This window comes from Corvus kubaryi, unplaced genomic scaffold (assembly GCF_017639235.1).
Source record: "Corvus kubaryi isolate FWS band 111438036 unplaced genomic scaffold, C.kubaryi_AGA036_p1.0 133, whole genome shotgun sequence".
NCBI classification, from domain to species: Eukaryota; Metazoa; Chordata; class Aves; order Passeriformes; family Corvidae; genus Corvus; species Corvus kubaryi.
This window is the reverse complement of record NW_024580667.1, coordinates 7,316,853-7,334,949: the sequence shown is the minus strand read 5'-3', so window position 1 is coordinate 7,334,949 and position 18,097 is coordinate 7,316,853. Positions and strand designations below refer to the sequence as shown.

General features: G+C 35.7%; 1 protein-coding gene across 11 annotated transcripts in view; it reads right to left on the bottom strand.

Moving 5' to 3' along the window:
* Positions 1-18,097, bottom strand: part of DMD (dystrophin) — a 1,181,561-nt gene that overhangs the window by 235,454 nt on the left and 928,010 nt on the right. For all 11 annotated transcript variants that reach the window (XM_042035506.1, XM_042035543.1, XM_042035536.1 and 8 more), the window contains one exon: positions 6,025-6,214. In XM_042035506.1, coding sequence (XP_041891440.1) covers positions 6,025-6,214 — 190 coding nt within the window. The remainder of the gene's footprint in view (positions 1-6,024; positions 6,215-18,097) is intronic.

Genomic DNA, 18,097 nt, shown 5'->3' with positions numbered 1-18,097 from the left:
TCCTCAATAAGCTTTTACAGAGGAAGTACATAAATCAATCAAGTGTGAATATACTAAGTGATTTAGCACATTTTAAAAATTGGATTTTTCTTCTACCTTGATTATGAGAACATATGCAAATGAGAAATTAAAAGAAGAAATTTATATTCTTATTTGAAAACACCCACTTTATATGCGAGATTTCTGACAATTGAGAGCTGTTTATTTTCATGAGAATAAGTTTTAAGAGTACTTACATCTCACTCTAGCAACAGAGTACTAGATCTCTTGATAAAACGAGCCTTTTACCTCCCAAAAGAATATTAATGCTGATAAGGGGTTTTTATCTAAGTTCAGAAATGGGGAGGGCAGAAGCAGAATACACATTAATGTATCAATTCCTAGGCAAGCTGCAGCAGCAATACATTTCTGTTTTTATGATACAGACCATCCAGACTAAACAAACTGATACCAAATATTTGACAAAAAGCAGTGACAAAATTATTTCTGATTTCTGACTACTTCTCTTTGATATCCAGCTAAGAAGAACAGATGTATTATTGTCTTGCCCATTGAGAATCAGCACCTGAGCCTCCTGTGAAAGTATTCAGTATTTGACACTTGCTGTTAACAACAAAAGAACATTATTCCCCTTCCTCATGACTGCTAATTACAATACTGAGAAATTCATGTTTTCAAAGTAATATTATCCAATATTTTAAAAAAATCCACTCTGAGATAAAAATTCACTCTGAGGTACTATCTAGCCCTGTCTCAGATTAGGTTTAAGAGCACTTGTGTTAAAACTCAAGATTTTGGAAATTCTCTTCTATTATTCAGTGGAGTAAGATGGCTCAGACAGTTGCTATTTTATTCCAGGTACTGTAGAACAGATTTCAATTTAGCACTGGCAACAAGTTAGTACAAAAGGCAAATATGGAGAATTAAACTTTTTAAAGAAACAGGTAAGGGAAGAAGATTATGTATGATTTTTAAAGCTTTCAGAGAACAACTATAAGCAAAAGCGACTGAAAAAGTATTTCAGAAAGGACAATGACAAAGTTTTTCAGAACAGAGAATGGAAGAACTTGAAAATTAATTACTATTAAATGTTTTTTAGTATTGAAATGAGCAAGAATATTACATATACCTTCTCTCTTCTCTTTTAGTGAGATTTATCATCTAATCCATAGATCATGTCACAAAATGAACTGTGCTAGACAATTATATACAAATTATATTTGAAATAAATTTGGAAACAATGTTTTATCTTCAAAGAACCTATTCTGATAAATAATTGAGAAATGTCAGGAATATGTATCTACCTCAGCTTTGTACTACTGTAAAAAACAGCTGCCTGGACACCTTAAAAACAGGTGAGCCCCTTTGAAGCATTGCTAGGAATAGAAAAGAGTGCTTTGCCTGCTGTTCATGTCCCTTGTTTTAGATAAAAACATCACTGTGAGAAAAGAAGGGTACTGCCCATGCTGTATATTCTTAGGTATAACTTGAGGCACTGCATGTTTTTCATATTATGAGCAGCAAAACTCCTGCCTCTAATGGAAAACTACTTAGGTTATAGGCTAAGTGAGCATGAAGGTGGCAATAAAAATAAATCTGCTATGTATTTCATGCCTAAGTATTAACTTTGCTTCATTTATCGTATCCTGGAATACTTTTAGTCAGGTCTATACCACCAATAATTTGTCAGTCATCATAGATTATTTTAGAAATATTTTGTAAACTGTGTATATAATATAAAAGCATTCTCTAGTTACTGTTTAACTAGGTGTCACATGCAGTATTCGTCAAATTTCAGTCCAAAAAATCTGTGATTATATTAATCTACAGGCTTAATATTAACTGATTGCATTCATAAAGTAACAAGATAAATCCACACAAGCTTCAAAATTGTATCTAATATCACATAAGCTGCATAAAGTGTCACATACGATTATTACTAAAAAGACAGACAAGAAAAGTACTTCATACAATCATAGAATTCTTAAGGTTGGAAAAACCCTCTAAAATAATCAAGTCCAACCATCAACCTAACACCACCAATTTTACCACTAAGCCATGTCCCTAAGTGACATGGGATCCAGGGATTGTGACTCAACTACTTCCCTGGGAAGCCAGTGCTTGTTTCAATGTTTGACAGCTGTTTCTATGATAAATTTTTTCCTAATACTTAATCTAAACATGCCCAGGCACAACTTGAGGGCATTTCCTCTTAGGAGAAGAGACCAACTCCCATCTTGTTACAACCTCCTTTCAAGCTGAAAGCCTGAGCCTCTTTTCTCCAGGATAAACACCCCCAGGTCCCTCAGTCACTCCTCAGAAAACAGGACTGGCCCCAAAACTAAGCCCTGGGCAGCACCACAGGTCTCCATCTGGCAGCTGGATTGTGACTCCATTCCCCAAAACTCTCTGGGCCTGGCCCCACAGCCAGTTTTTATCCAGCAAAGAGCACACCCATCCAAGCCATGAAGAGTTGGTTTCTCAAGGAGAATGCTGGGGAAGTTCTCTTCCACACAATCCAGGAACCTCCTACACTGCTTCTTCTCTGCTGTGTTTCTCCATTTCCAGAGGACATCTGGTAAGTTGGAGTTCCCCATGAGTAAAAGGACTAGTGACTACAAGACTTCACACATCTGCTTATAGAATATTTCATCTTCCTCTTCATCCTGGTAGGAGGTCTATAACAGACTCCCACCAGAACATCCTCCTTGTTGGCCTTCCCCTGATTTTTAACCATAAACACTCAATGCTGTTGTCACCAGCATCAAGCTCTAGACAGTCAGAACACTCCCTTCCATGCAGGGCTGTCCAACCACCTCTCCTGCCTTGCCAATCCCTTCTAAAGAATTTATAGCCACCCATTACACACTCCAGGCGTGTGAGTCATCCCACCATAGTGATGGCAACTGTGTCATAGTTTTCCAGCTGCAGAATGGGTTCCAGCTCCTCCTATTTGTTGTCCCTGCTGTGTGCATTGGTGTAGGTAGGCTTCGGGCTATTGATCCCACCACCCTTCTGCGGGGAGAACCTCTAATTCCTGTGTGACCATTCTCAGGTGCTTCCATGGTGTCTAACCCATCAATAACTCTTGTAGCTTTGAAGCCACATGGATCTCCAGCCCCTACCTCTACTGAGATGTCAGACCAAAGGACCTCACTAGCACACCATCCCTCTAACATTGGAATGCTGTCCCCAGGCTTATCTCAAGTGAGCCTGGTTTTGTATCTCTCTCCCTTCAAATTCAGTTTACTCTTCACTAAACCCTGATAACTCCTGTGCAAAGATCCTTTTCCCCCTTTGAGACAGGTGTACCTCATCTATCACCAGCAGGCCTGGTGTCATGTAAACTGACCCACGATTATAATTAACACTGTCGAGAGTTCATATCACTAGAAGTATGAAAGCAGAAAGTGAAATTAATTTTCATCTCCCTCATATGGTTACTTATCAAATCAGGCCTCATGAGGACACAAGATGTATTTCAGCTAGAAAAAAAAAAGCAGCACATAATTATACAACTCCTTGGAGCAATGGGTTTGTATCCTTGAAAATTCTCCAGAAAGTATTTTAACTGTGTGAATCACCTCAACTATTACATTGCTGTCAGTTCAGACAAATGATGCATGCAAATGCATGCTTGTACAAACAAACAGGGTGTTTATAATGCAACATTTTAATATAATTACATCATCAGGTAATTAGAATGTGCAGTTACATAAGTCTCACCTTTCTCCTTCTGCTACTGAATGAACTGCTAACTACTAAGGAAAGATTAATCTTTATTAGTGACTACTGAGTTAATGGTTTGTGAACATGAAAAGGAAAACAAATGCCTAAAAATGTGAGATTTTCCTAGACAAGCAACTGTCACTATATAAAAAATTTCTGTACAGCAAGTCATTATTTTCCCAATTGTTTAAAGAAATAAAATAAAGTTTGAGAGTGTAAAGCAGAAAACTGATGGATCACTTAAAGTGAGAGAAACATCTGTACTGACAAGGGTACAAAGCTACTACTGAGCTCAGAAATTTAGGTTTTTCATTATTTGTGTAGAAAATTATTTATCAAAATACTGCTTTACACCTAGTGGTTAAAAATATCAGATTCAAACAGAAAAGTCCTAGTGACTATTTTCACATTATTCAAGTCTATGGAACTGCATAAAGAGCAAGACAGAGACTGAAGATCTAAATCCATTTGTTATATTTGACCATAACTTCTATGCATTCTATAAACCCAAGGAGTCAAAGTTTCTTTCCAAAGACGCATGAGACACTGATCTTTAATCAGAAAGCACCATTTTATTTTACCTCCTAGGATCTGGATTCAGCCTGGTTGGTGAGAGAAGAAAAAAAAAGACTTCATGTGGAAAAAGAAAAAAGTAAGTTGGAAAATTCTAATCCTGACTGAAAGCATTTAGGATCTTTTCTATGTTGGGGCAGGGATTGCAGTTTGACTACGTATACTGGATGATAACAAACCATGTTGAGGACATGGACTGTATTTGAATGTGTCTGTTATGATACATGTACAATTTACATAGAGAGTTTCTTGCAGTACAGTCATTGCCTGATGTGTTGTGTAGGGTAAGTACATTTCTGACCCACAATACAGAGTTAAAAAAAGGCTTATCACTATTTATGTTTTATGTGGCTGGTTGTATGGATTAGTGAACAATAACCCCTTTCCACAAAGCACATAAATACATACTTCTGAGACTTCTGTGACTTAGTAAAGCTCCTTTTTGTTTGAATCTTTTATATGCATAAACTGTGTGCAAACTACACATTTATGTCATGTTCTTGCTTTTCATCCTTATACATCAAAGTGAATTGTGAGAGAGAACTCCTACAAGCAGGGTGTGAAGCCTGGAAGAATCAATGCAGCAATACCTGAGAAACAGAATGAAAAGCCATAGTCTCTTTCCTGATCATCCAGCTGTCATCATAAAATTGTTCTATTGATAAAATTGTGCTCCATTACCCATTTTTAGCAAATAGATAGGCAATATTTGCACTGCTATCAGGAAACTGTACCTGTTTGAACAAAAAGCTTTCACAATAAAGACTTGATACAGAGCACTGGGTTATGACTACTGCAAATATTACCCATCACAATAAATTAATTTATTTTATAGTTAAGAATTATTAGACTACTATATAAATTTACTCTCTTTTTTTTAATCACTTATAACTTAAATTTTTCACAGTATGTTTTTCATAAATAAATAAATTAAGGCATAGAGTATCCAGTGCTTTAAATATCCAGTTTTGAACTTCCTGTCAATAGCAAAATCATGCACTATGAGGGAATACAAGAAATTTCTTCACTGAAAAGGTCACTGAGCTTTGGAACAGACTGCCCAGGGGAAGTGGCTGAGTCACCATCCCTGGAGCTACTAAAAGATGTGTAGATGTGGCACTTAAGGACATGGTTTAGTGATGGCCTTGGCAATGCTGGGTTAATGGTTGACTTGATGATCTTAAAGGTCTTTTTCAACCTAAACTATTCTATGATTCTATTAATATTGGAAGAAAGGGTCCTGCCTTCCAAACAGCCAATCAACTTCAAATTTAAGGAATTTAAGGCCTCAAGCAGATATATCTGTATTCCTCTCAATAACTGTAGTGAAGAAAATGCAGTGGAAGTATAACAACACAGTTCAACAGCACCATCTCAACTAATTAATTTTCTTTCTCCTCAAGATTCTCTGAAACACTAAATACAATATTATCTCACTTTAAGATTTTTTTCCCCCAGAGGAAAATAACTGTATGAAAACTGTCCAGCCATTTACTATGAAAATTTGCATTGTTATCTCTTTTTATTACTGCAACAGAGCGTGTTGACAATAGACTACCAAATTAACATTTCTCATGTATTTGAAAGTAATGGAGAAAAACTAATTCAGTTAAGCTACAAAGAATAAACCTGATGCAAATTATATAACTTCTATAAATATCAGATATGCTTGATAAATTCGCATGTTTCTCAAATGCCTCTATACTGAAGTGCTTGTCTTACCTGCCACTGTTTCATGAGGTCCCGAACCATTTTGGCATCCTCTAGTGTCTTTTCTTTGTGTGTAGCATCCTGCAGGACATTTGCAGTTGTTTCAGCTTCTGTAAGCCAAGCAAGGAACTTTTCGAGATCCAGGTAGAATTGCTGCAACATTCTTAGGGCTGATTCCAGAGCTGCTTCACGTTCAAAAACCCTGCACAAGTACAAATAATCAAATACATTGTTCTTTGCAAGAAAAAAACCTTAATCATTAAATCAAAATATAACAAAGACACACTAAGTATTTTTCATGTACCAGTGAAGTAGGTATGCTGATACATTAGCTACAGAACTTGCACTGTAGGTTTGGCAGGTAGGGTTCTTTTTCTATATTTTCACCTGAGAAGCAGTAAATGAAATTCATCTGATACAAAATTAAGCAAAACCACTTCTTTCTAAGTGTTATGCCTAAAATATGCAGAACTGAAAATCAGAAGTAATTCCCTGGTTTGTTTTAATAAAAGATTATTTTCTTACACTACAGTGGAAATTCTTGTTTATTTTTAGAAATCACAAAATAGTTCCTGACCACTGCATGATATGATAAATTTGAAGATTAGTTTTCATGACTTAAAACCTTTGGAGACTGTGTTCGGCACCTTAAATGCTAATAACACTGAAGTTTCTGGTAGGTTTTGTGGTTTCTTTTTTTATATTACTGTTTTATTTTCAATATGAATGTGATAAATTACAAGAATGATCTCTATCAGTTACATGATAAAATACAAGTTTTAAAGACAAAGGCTATCTTATCCTTGGGGAAGGTCTAACTCACAGATTAGGAAAGAACACAAAAGATTTCAGCAATTCTTGTGCTGAAAAAACATTAAAGCAGATCTGTGTTACATCAGCATTCATGTACAATGCAGGTGTCACGTATTCACTGACTTTTTTAATTTGAACTTGAGCAAAATATGGATTTAGAAACATGAGCAGCTAAGTATGACGTTCATTAACACGAATCTGTCAAGGTTACTTACCTATTGTACTACATGCATATTTGTTTAATATCACCATGATAACAAAATAATTTTTTAAGCTCTGAAAATACTTAGTAAGGTCATTTGGTAATGTGCATTATTTCAAGTGGAATGAATGCAATTTGATGCACACCTATGTTAAGTCTACACACCTGTGGTGGTCTTCACATATCTCTATAGATTTCCTGTCTAGTTGTATAGTTTTTTAGGGAGAGACTAGCATACTAGATTCAAGTAGATGTAATTTCTCAAGTTGTGATTTATCAGAGGAGGTAATGGAATTTCCAAGTGCTAATCTCTCTTTCTAATCCTGTTCCCTGTCATGAAGTGATTGTACTCCTTGGAAAGTAATGATATCACCCTAAAACCCAGTACGGTAGTAGAAGTGAGAAAAGAAAAAAACCACACCACCACAAGTTTTGCCAAGTGGCACTGACTTAACATGCTTTTGACAAGCATATAAGTAAACAGCAGCAGAGGATAGTAAGAACAGAAAAATTCAGTCAGAGTACAGACAAGGACAACCATTTCAGGAAAAAAATATCTTCCCTGAGAGACTAATGCCACAAGAACTGCCATTTTTCTGTTATATTTTTAATCCTTTGACATCTTATTTGCTTTTCCCAACCATTTTTGTTAAAAAAAGACTTAATTTTTCATTCAACATCTGAGAAAGCTATTGAACGCTTCACTACAAACTCATCTATCAATTTTTTTAAAGCTTAAAAATGGACTGGATTTTCACCTCAGTTGCACCTGTTGCCACCTACAAGAATTCTCCACATCATGGCACTGCTTAGCCTGCATTAGAATGTGTCCCCAGGGGGCTGTCAGTAGGAAACACTCAGCTGAAGAATAGTGAACATGATCTCTTTCCCAACTTTATTCTGTGTGGGCATAAACATGGCTTGTGGGTAGGCTACCCTTGAAATTTAAAATAACTTCAGTGAAAGAATTTGTTCTTTTTTAAACTAAAGAATAATTACATAGAAATTATACATAAATATACTAGCAATGTACATTAAAAGATAATAAGACAGAGAAATTCTTTTACCTAGAAAATACTGTATTGACCTATTTACCACTTTTAGCTCAAAACCAGCATCACATTTATTCAACACAATTTGGAAATGGAATATACTTGCATGAACTGAATGTATTTTTTTCAGTTCTTCAGAGCACAATTCTATTATGAGATATGCTTTCCAGCATTATTATAATGCAATTTACAGTGTGCAGCATGGTAGTTAATAGCCTTTGCAGAATCACATATAACATTTTTTCCTCACCCAGTTCCTTCAGAACATGAAAGGCATATTTTTAACTACTGTACACCTGAATTCCTATAAATACATAACAATACTCTAATAATAACATTCTGCAAATACATAGTGAGATTTAAAAAAAGCCAAAACATAAGCACAGATATGTAAATGATATTCAAAGGGAAAGCAATTTGAAGGATTACTCAAGTCAGAATTTGTGTTTTAGAGAAAGCCTCAGACTTCATGAAAAAATATAGCATTTTATTGACCTGGGCAAAGAATGAAGTTTTTATCATGAAGAATCTTCTGTCACTTCTATGATGCACAGAAATCTTATGGCACATAATCCTTTCAGTCTACAGAAAAATGTTTCTTATCTATGAGCATAGATAGACACCCATCAGAAAATATGTAGTATTTTGCATTTTAAATTTTGGTACAGCTAACATGCAATAACCATTCGGCTACATTGGCAGTTCTGCAGCAAATCAGTAAACTTCATTCTACTTGGCTTTCTCACTACAAAAGTATGAAGTTAGAATGAGAAAAGAAGGTCTAAACACAAAGAATAAAACTGAGCATCAAATCCAGCATATGATAAACTGCAGAAAGTCATAGGGAAGAAAGAAATATGTATATTGAACAGGACATTATTGCACAAAACCAAAATAAAGATGCTTTCTCTTTAGTCTCTATTATCCAGATATGTTTAATTTTATAGGGAATGCAAGCTGTAAGAAATTAACAGGAAGTAACCAGAACTATATTTTAGTGTAAATGGAAAACTGCACAGTGCAAACACTACAGCATACTCCTAAAATACTAAAAGATAGTAATAACAATTTAAAAATATATATTTTAATAGAATAATCATGATTTAATCTGTTCTACTATGATATAAAAATAATCACACAGGCTATAACCAAAAGCCTCTTATTCAAGGAAGAAACACTAAAGGTGGAATTTATCTTATTTGCATCTAGAAACCCAGAGGACAGGCAAACTACACTCCCTCTATAAAACATAGACACTAGCATTTCTGGAATTTAGTTTCTCCTCCCTTGTCTATCCACATCTGTCATACCAGATCAAGGTTAGAGTAAATTTTCTTCTCCTGACTACAACAGTAAATCAGCTATAATTTAGATAATTTGAATTTTACACAAGACTAAATTTTTTTTGTGTCTAAAAGTTGGCAAGCTGGTCTTCAATCATCCCTGTAAATTTGATTTTTAGGAGCTGGTGGCATCAGTGAGAGTGGACTCACCAACTCTAGTTGTCGTATGAGTTTTGTTGCAGGACAGAAGTTAGGATGCTCTTTTAAGAAGGCTTTGAGTTGAGGGGATAGTGGTGGGAGAGGAAGTGAGTCAAGTGTTGTGTGAACATTTACACTGACAGGACGATGTTTTCAAGGGTTTTTAAAAAAAATCCACCAAAAAGGAAGGTTACTAGCCTCTGCTTCAGGACATTGCTGTCATGCTGAGAACTTTTAAAGCTAATATCTTTTTAAATATAGCAGTATAAAAATGTTCATGAAGAAAAGGAGGGGAAAATTATGTTACCTTAAATCTGTTTTATCCTCAAGTTCATAATCAAGGTATTGTATTAGTTTTTAACTAAAACCCAGAGTTCATACCATGACATACATGCAAAATAAATATATAAAACAAAATACAACTTCTATACCACCGAACATCTGGATATAGAATCAAACAGGGAGCGGAAGGTAAGGGAATGATGGTCTCAGTAAGAGTTGGACTTGATGATCCTTGTGGGTCCCTTCCACCTCAGAATGTTCTGTGATTCTGTGACTGAAGGTATCACAAGAGTACTTCATTCAACACTACCCAATCCCATACAACACAAGGAATAGAGTGTTTGTAGAGGCTCTGTGAGCCTGAATATCAGACTTTTCTTCAACTGTGGTATTCGCTACATAATTTGGAATCAATCATTCACATTTATGAGTATCTATTTATGTATTTCAAATTGTAATGCTTATTCACAGTATGAGATACATTGAGGGTCAGTGTGTGAATAATGCTTTGAGATACCCAGAAAACAGGACCCACAGTAAGTGCAGAGCACAAAGTAACAAATTTCTGTTCCCCAGGTATTTCTTTAAAAGCAATAAAAGTAAAGCAACTCTGTATCATTCGGTGTTCAATAGGTCACTAAATCACACTTCCATCTGCAGAATGTAGTGATCTAAAGTTATCTTACTGAGATATAAAGTAAAATATGCTGGACTACTGGCTGACAAAGCATCAGGAAATGGTTTTACTTCTATAGTTCTTGTAGTTCTCTCTCTATAACTGTATTTTCTCTTTTCTAAAAGTACAGTTCCATACAACAAAAAATGCAATAAAATAAAAAATGTTACTTGAATTTCCTTTATCTGCAGCCAACTATCACAGAGAATTTGAACTACATGCCTCTTCCTGTTAATGCTGGAAAAAGTTTGCACATTTTTCATTAGGTTTATATCCCTTGTACCAATATGACAAAGAAACAATTGCAAAGCTTTATTGGAATATTTAATTTTTACTACTAAATAAATTAAAGCTCTCACTGGTAACTTTTCTTCAGCTGCTTTAACTTGGACTGATAAAGAACCAATCAAAGAGGCAGAATAATTTAACCTCAGATAAAGTTAGAACACAGAGATGTCACAGATATGAAAATTAAATTCTTAAAATAACTATTACTGATATAATTTTGAAAGTCAAAGTCAAAATTAATAATATTCGTTAATTTTGGGAATGCTGGTTAGAGGAACTTTCTCTCAGAATCTAGGGACTGTATTTTACAGTGCCAGTTGAAGTTATTAATACATGCTAGTAAGTGATTAATATGCAGATTAACTTTGGAATTCCTGATACAACATGCAGTGGGGAAAACAATGTTGAGACAGCATTTTAAGTACTGCTTTCCTCTGGTTTTCTGGATGTCAATTAGCTTAACACCACAGTAAGGGACACTTGGGATTTTTCCAGTCACACTTCTGCATAAATGAGCCTTTTAGTTTGCCCATCTGAACAGAGGTACTAGGTTTTGTCTGCTGTCGATCACTGGCATGTGGATGTGGATATAAATTTTTTGAGTGATCTTTATACATGCAAGCTTATGTCCTAGTATCACTCTTTTGTCTGGCTTGTTGGAAAACGTTCTTAACCAAGTTGATCCTACAGTACTGGAGATTGCTCATCTGTGTGCAACTCTACCTCTGAAATTACTTTGTTGTAAATGGTGAGAAAGCCTCAAACTGCAACCAAACTCAGAGCTACAACACCAGCATCCAAACTACTTGAGTTCTGAATGAGGAACCAGGAAAGCTTTGGTGTGCTGGTACAGAATTTTGTACTCTAAAGACAGGCTTTTGGGCTTCTTTTTAAAGTCATTTTGTGCTTCAGTCTGTTACTGTAAGGACTGAAGGACAAACCTGGTGAAAAATCTACTTCTAAAAGGCAACAGTTACTTTCTAGAACTCTCTGCCTGATCTTATCACTGCTAATATCTTCCTGAGGTTTGGAAGATGTGGAGAACTTAAGGAAGGAAATATTTCATTTTGCAGGTCTTTGAATAAACAAGCTCCTTTTAGGGATCCCAGTGGGAATATACTGGTGCTGCCCCTGCTGATTCAGCTATATCAACAGGATTCCTACCAGTGATATCATTTGGTCTGTATTTCTATGTGCATGTCCTGGATTCAGCTGGGATAGAGTTCATTTTCTTCCTAGCATCTGGTACGGTGCTGTGTTTTGTATTCTCTGTGAGAATAATGTTGATAACCCAGTGATGTTTCAGTTGTTGCTGAGCAGTGCTTACCCTAAGTCAAGGACTTCTCAGTATCTCATGCTCTGCCAGGTAGAGGATACAAGAAGCTGTCAGGAAGCACAGCCAGGACAGGTGACCTGAGCTGTCCAAAGTGACATTCCACGCCACAGAACATCATGCCCAGTACATGAGCTGAAGGCTGGGGTTAAACCTCAACAGTGCAGTACTTCTGCCTTACACTAATTTCTCAACAACTTGATCTACTGCCTGAGAGCTTACTTGGTTTCTTCAGACAAGTTGAAGGGCATCTCTGCCTTGGCTGCACTATCCATATTTATAACAAATGAATAAGCAGTGAAGTAATTTTAAATTCCAGACATAATTGTGCATACAGAGAGATTAAGTGCAACAGCTGGTCCAAAATAAACGCACAAAGGCAGCTCTCTGCTGATTCTCTTTACTTCCATAGGAAGGAAGAACAAAAGCCCTCAACGTTTCCATGCTCCGATTGGAACTCAGAATGTCTTCATATGGACAAAGTCATGCTCTTTCCCTGATAATTAGACAGTTTCCTTACTGATGACAGTTCCTTCAGTTATGAAAATTAGAACATTCTAACACATCTCCTGATCATAGTGATAAGCCCACATAATTTGTCTTTTCTTAAAAATCTGCTGAGGCAAAGGGGGAAATGCTTCAATGAACAGTTACTCACTATACTATGCAACATGCAAGTAGTTTTTCCCGAACAGTTTTCTGAACAGAGTATAATAAATCTCTTCAAAACAAGAAATATGTTTCTGGTGTTTCTGTACTTAGGAAAATGGATGCAGCAAGAGAGGGAAATGATTTCTTTTGCTATTATTCACTGGCTTGCTTGTTTCTAGATTTATACCTCTCATAGACCTTCTTGAAATAGCCTGGACTTGTATGAAAATAACAAAAATCATCAACCCTTCTCCCAGCATTTTCCTCTTTGTCACTAAAGATACTAAATCAATTTGAAAATATATTTTTGAATTTAGATTGTTTGCCCCACACATTTCTTTTTAAAGCACAATTGATAATGAATAGCTAAAAGAGAAAAAAAACCATCCCAAACCCTGTGTTTATTCATAAAGTTTCAGATAAATTCATAAAGTTTCAGATGAACCTTGGATATTAATCCCCCATCTCTTCTATAGTATTTTTTATGAGACTGAGAAGAGTTGCTAAAAACAAAGGAAATATCACCCCCTGGGGAACAAAATCACATACATGGACTTCTGTGTAGGACCTCTGAACAACCCCTTTTTAATTAAGCACCTGCCAACATCAGCACAAGGGGATCTGTCTTATCCTGGAGTAAAACTTCTCATTTTTAAAAATAATTTCTGTCTCTTCTTATACTCTATTCACTTATGGGATCCTACATTCCTGTCCTGGGTTGCAGTATATTCCATTACCATCCTCATGAGCTGTTGGAATCAGGAGGGGCAGTGTTTCCTTGCCTCCTCCCCCCAGACTATCTTTCTGTTAATGGCCCATCATTGTCCTGCCGCCTGACTCAGAGATAACTCCCTCTGGACCATCTTCTGTTAATGAGCCTCATCAACACTTGGTCTCACGACTCATTACCCCATTGTGAGATGCTCCACCCAGAGGGAGGAACCAAGCATCCCATCTGGATATAATCTGAGATTCTGAACACCACAGACAACCTTTCCACTGGATTTCCAGAGGACAGGAGCTACACAGCCACCACTGGACTTTCTGAGGAAGAGCAGCCCCTTTCTACAGGATCACTGCTTTGACAGAACCACATCCACCACTTCAGGAGGACTGCAGCCACCATTTTATCGGATGGCCACCACCACCCTGACTAACAGGGTGTCAGGTTGTAGTCTGACTTTGTTAGTTTGAACCAGTGTTTTCTTTTTTTTTTTTTTTCTCCTTTTCTTTAATTTCCCTATTAAATTGTTATTCTGACTTGGTGCCTCCCACCGGTTTGTTTTCAAACTAGTACAATTCCTAAAATGCCTCTTAATGGGATGAAAATAGAATGAGAATTAGAGGGAATTTTTTCTAACAGGCTTTTCTTGCCTCCATCACTTTTGTGTCACTTTCTCGGCTTGCCTCAGCATAGGTGAAGAATATATAAAAACATATTATAACTGTACATTTTCTCTATGTTCATCATAACCATAGATTATCACACTTACATGGTGAGCTACAGAACAATCATTAATGAAACTAAGGGGATTCCTTTGTAATTACAATCAATTAGACGTTATCTTTTATACTATCGAAAACAGTTTGTTTACATGTGATTTCTAATCACCTGATAAATTTTCATTAAAGTCAATCACTTTCCAGAGAATAAATCTTAACTGTTATCAGGTTAAAGAGAAGGGAATCTGAGCAATACTCAACAATCACAGACACATGAGGTATCATTAAAAATTACTTATAGACACAGAATAATATTCTGATTAATTCAGTCCAGAGCCTTTTCTAAATAGCCCTCAATCAAAATTCTAAAAAAGTATCTTAAACCACTAAATAAGTAAAAAGAAAAAAATCCAAAGGAAAGTAAAAAACAAAATAAAGTCCAGCAGAACAAACAACCCCACAACTCCCCCCACCTCAATTCTCTGAACTCATGGAACAGATTCCAGTCTAATCCTTGTATAATTCAATGGCCCAATAAGACACGGGAAGACAACATTTAACAATTCTGGTATTCCCAAGAGAGAAGTCAGAAAAAGAAAAAAACCCTAAAATCAAAACTAAAACCAAACAGACAAAACTAATCTCTCATTCTACCAAAAGAAGCAAAAATATTATTGTTCTGTTTAAGTCTTCTTCATACTTCACAGTCTATTAATACGTAGAATTAAGTTTTTCCTTGCATTCCAAAACATATCATTCTTTCAAAATTCCAAGGCAGTCAACTGTGCCATTTAATAAATGCATATTAATTACTCAGATGCAATTTAGTAAGATAAAATCTTTGCTTTCTAAGACAGCAAAGTATAATTAAAACTGATTATGAAATTAATTATATTCTAAAGGCGCTTGTTTTCTTAGCCTTACTTACTGTACAAACAACTAGATTTAATAAGACTGTGAAATGCACTGATGGCATTACATGAAATCAATTACAGCTCACAAAGGATACTATTGAACTGTTAGTGTAGTTTTCATTTGGAGCATCAGCCTCTGAGGGGTGAACTCCATGGCCTAGCAAAAAAGTGATTTGCTACAATGCAAGAGAGAGAAGCCTCAGCTCCCAGCCTGGAAAACTTGTCTGGCAGCACTTACAGTTCTTATTGTACCACACATCATATTAAGTAACACTAAATAAACACTTAGATAAACACACATATTATTTTTCCCCTCTAAAACATGGGCCTCAAGTAGTACTCACATTACTCAAAGATGCTGCCAGATCAGACTGACTCAATATATATTAAAACATATATTCTGTCAACGTATTTTAAAAAGCATAAAATGCTAATCAGAAAAAAACAAAACAGCTCTGTAATATTCAGGTCAGAAGCAGCTGGTAGCCAAAACTGGTTAGCATCTGAATAAGAAGGAAAGAAAGTAGCCTGCCTACTGCTTCTTCTATCTATATAATCTAATAAAAAAAATATTAGTTGCAAAGAACCATTCCATATTGTATATTTATTCTTTACTCTTCAGGAAGTTTCAGACTGCTACAGAAAACTGAAATATAGAATAAGTTCTCCACTATAAGGGAGAATCTGATTAAAATAGATCTGCTGCAGAAAATGGTGAAACAACAACTACAACCACAGAGGTAATATGAGAATAATATAGAGAAATATAATAATATAGAGAAATACTAATAATTTATTATTATGCAGATTCAACAACATGGAAGGAAACTACAGCTCTAGTTCTGTTCCGCAGGATCATGCAAATATAAATAAATAATTAAGTAATGAAATTCCAGAGCCCAATTCAGCAAATTCAGATGGTGCTCAACTCACTCTCAGTTCTACAGAACTTCAGCATGTGATTGATAAAAAAGCCTTACAGAGAAAACCCTAACTCTACTGAGATGAATGGCTAACCTTCAGCGGACTTCAAAGGGAACAGGATGTTCTCTGATAGTTCTACCTCAATTCTTTTTTGCATGAATTTCAAAGACTAAAGTTCTTCGCAGAAGAAATCATAACCCTTCAAACAACAATTCTGGACCATTTGACAGAGTGGAGAGAGACATAAATACCCAAAACTCTAAGTCTGGGAATGAGGAAGTCTGACTGTTCTGCTATGAAGAGACAAGATAAAAATGGATATACCTGAAACTTTGCGTTCTCACAGGCAATTCTGGCAGAGTCATCCAAATCTAACTCTTAAGTAGTGCATGATTTGCAATGTTTCTTTCCTTCTTAATGATTTTTGAAATAGTTATCAGGTGTTTACATTAAAAAGATACTCAATTTGGCTTGAGATCTATCATTTTGTACTCACTGTCAAGCAAGTATCCTCTACATATTATTGATAATTTATCCAACAGCTGAGGAGATGCATTTCTTTTCCCTAACATATGTCTACCTGCTCTCAAACCACTTTCCAAATTTAGGCTTGGAAATAAGCACATAACTGATGCATTCATCAGTTTAACTGACGATTTAGCTTTACTTCAGATTATGCAAAGAAATCCATAAAGTATATCATAACCCCTACACAAGCAGCTATTTAGGAAGCAAGTTGGGGATGCAAAGTTTTGTTACAGAAACGTCTTGAATAAAACGAAACTGAGATTAAGAGTATATAATGTAAATAATGTTCAACCCTGAGCATTAGGAGCCTGTTCCAAGGGAGTAGTAAAAGGTGGTATGAAGTGCAGTAATTAACCACTGGGAAAAAGGTATGAAGAGCAAAATGGCAAATTTATTGAGATTAATAAAACCCAGAAGAACTTGAATAATTCCAAACGGAAAAAAATCATTAGGAATATGATAGCAGAAAGATTCAATAGATGTGTCTAAAACGAAAGGTACTACAAGGAATATTTAAACTCAGTATAATCTGCCGGGTTCTGAACTAGCTGTTGCCTTGAAGGTATTAAGTATTTCAAATCAAGACCAACAGCTTAATGAAGGTTCCAATACATATTAGCATCTGAAAGATAGTAAAAATGAAAGGAATTAATGTTTATGTCCATCTTTAACTCACTCTATTGAGGCTGGGCTGGGTACCTTTTCCCAATCAGCAGAAAGGAAAATAGTATCAGACATAAAAGGACTAAAGCAGTGACATGATATGAAAACTAATTTAGCTAAAGCAAAATTTAATAAATACGTTCCATACTCCTACTTTTATTTTCCCCAACTTGAAAAGAAGTAACAGTGACAAATGTCCACAGTTCCAAAGGGTAGCACAGTGTAAAAAGTAAGGGTGTCAGCAAAGGCAGATCTGAGCTATGGTTTCTTAGTGCCATCTTATTTGACAAGTGCATATTGCTGGTGTTTCCACTGGAAAAAAAGAGAAGACAAGCCCTAGAAGAGCTGCCTCCCATCCCTTGGAGTAAATCCTCACTGAGAAACTTACAGGTAAACGACCTCAAAACCAAACTAACTTCTTGGAATCAGTAAAGGTATATGGTTTATCAACTGAAACTGCTAGTAATTAATTAACATGACTGAAGCATCAACCTCAGACATGCTCCAAACGCTAAGAACTCATGGAAATTTTGGAACTGCTTACCATTACTGACAATAAACAGCATAATGTTTTTCAGATTTTAAGACATAAAATAACCAAAGCCAACATATATAAGCCATGTTGTGGAGTACAGAAAATGCATCCAAATTAGATTAAAAAAAAAACCCCAACCGTAAATTAGACTCTAACTTGCCATGAATTAAAAACAAAAATAAAAAAGAAATCATGTAAATTATAAGGGAAAAAAAAAGAAAGGAAAGGAAAGGGAAAAGGGGAAAGGAAAGGAAAGGAAAGGAAAGGAAAGGAAAGGAAAGGAAAGGAAAGGAAAGGAAA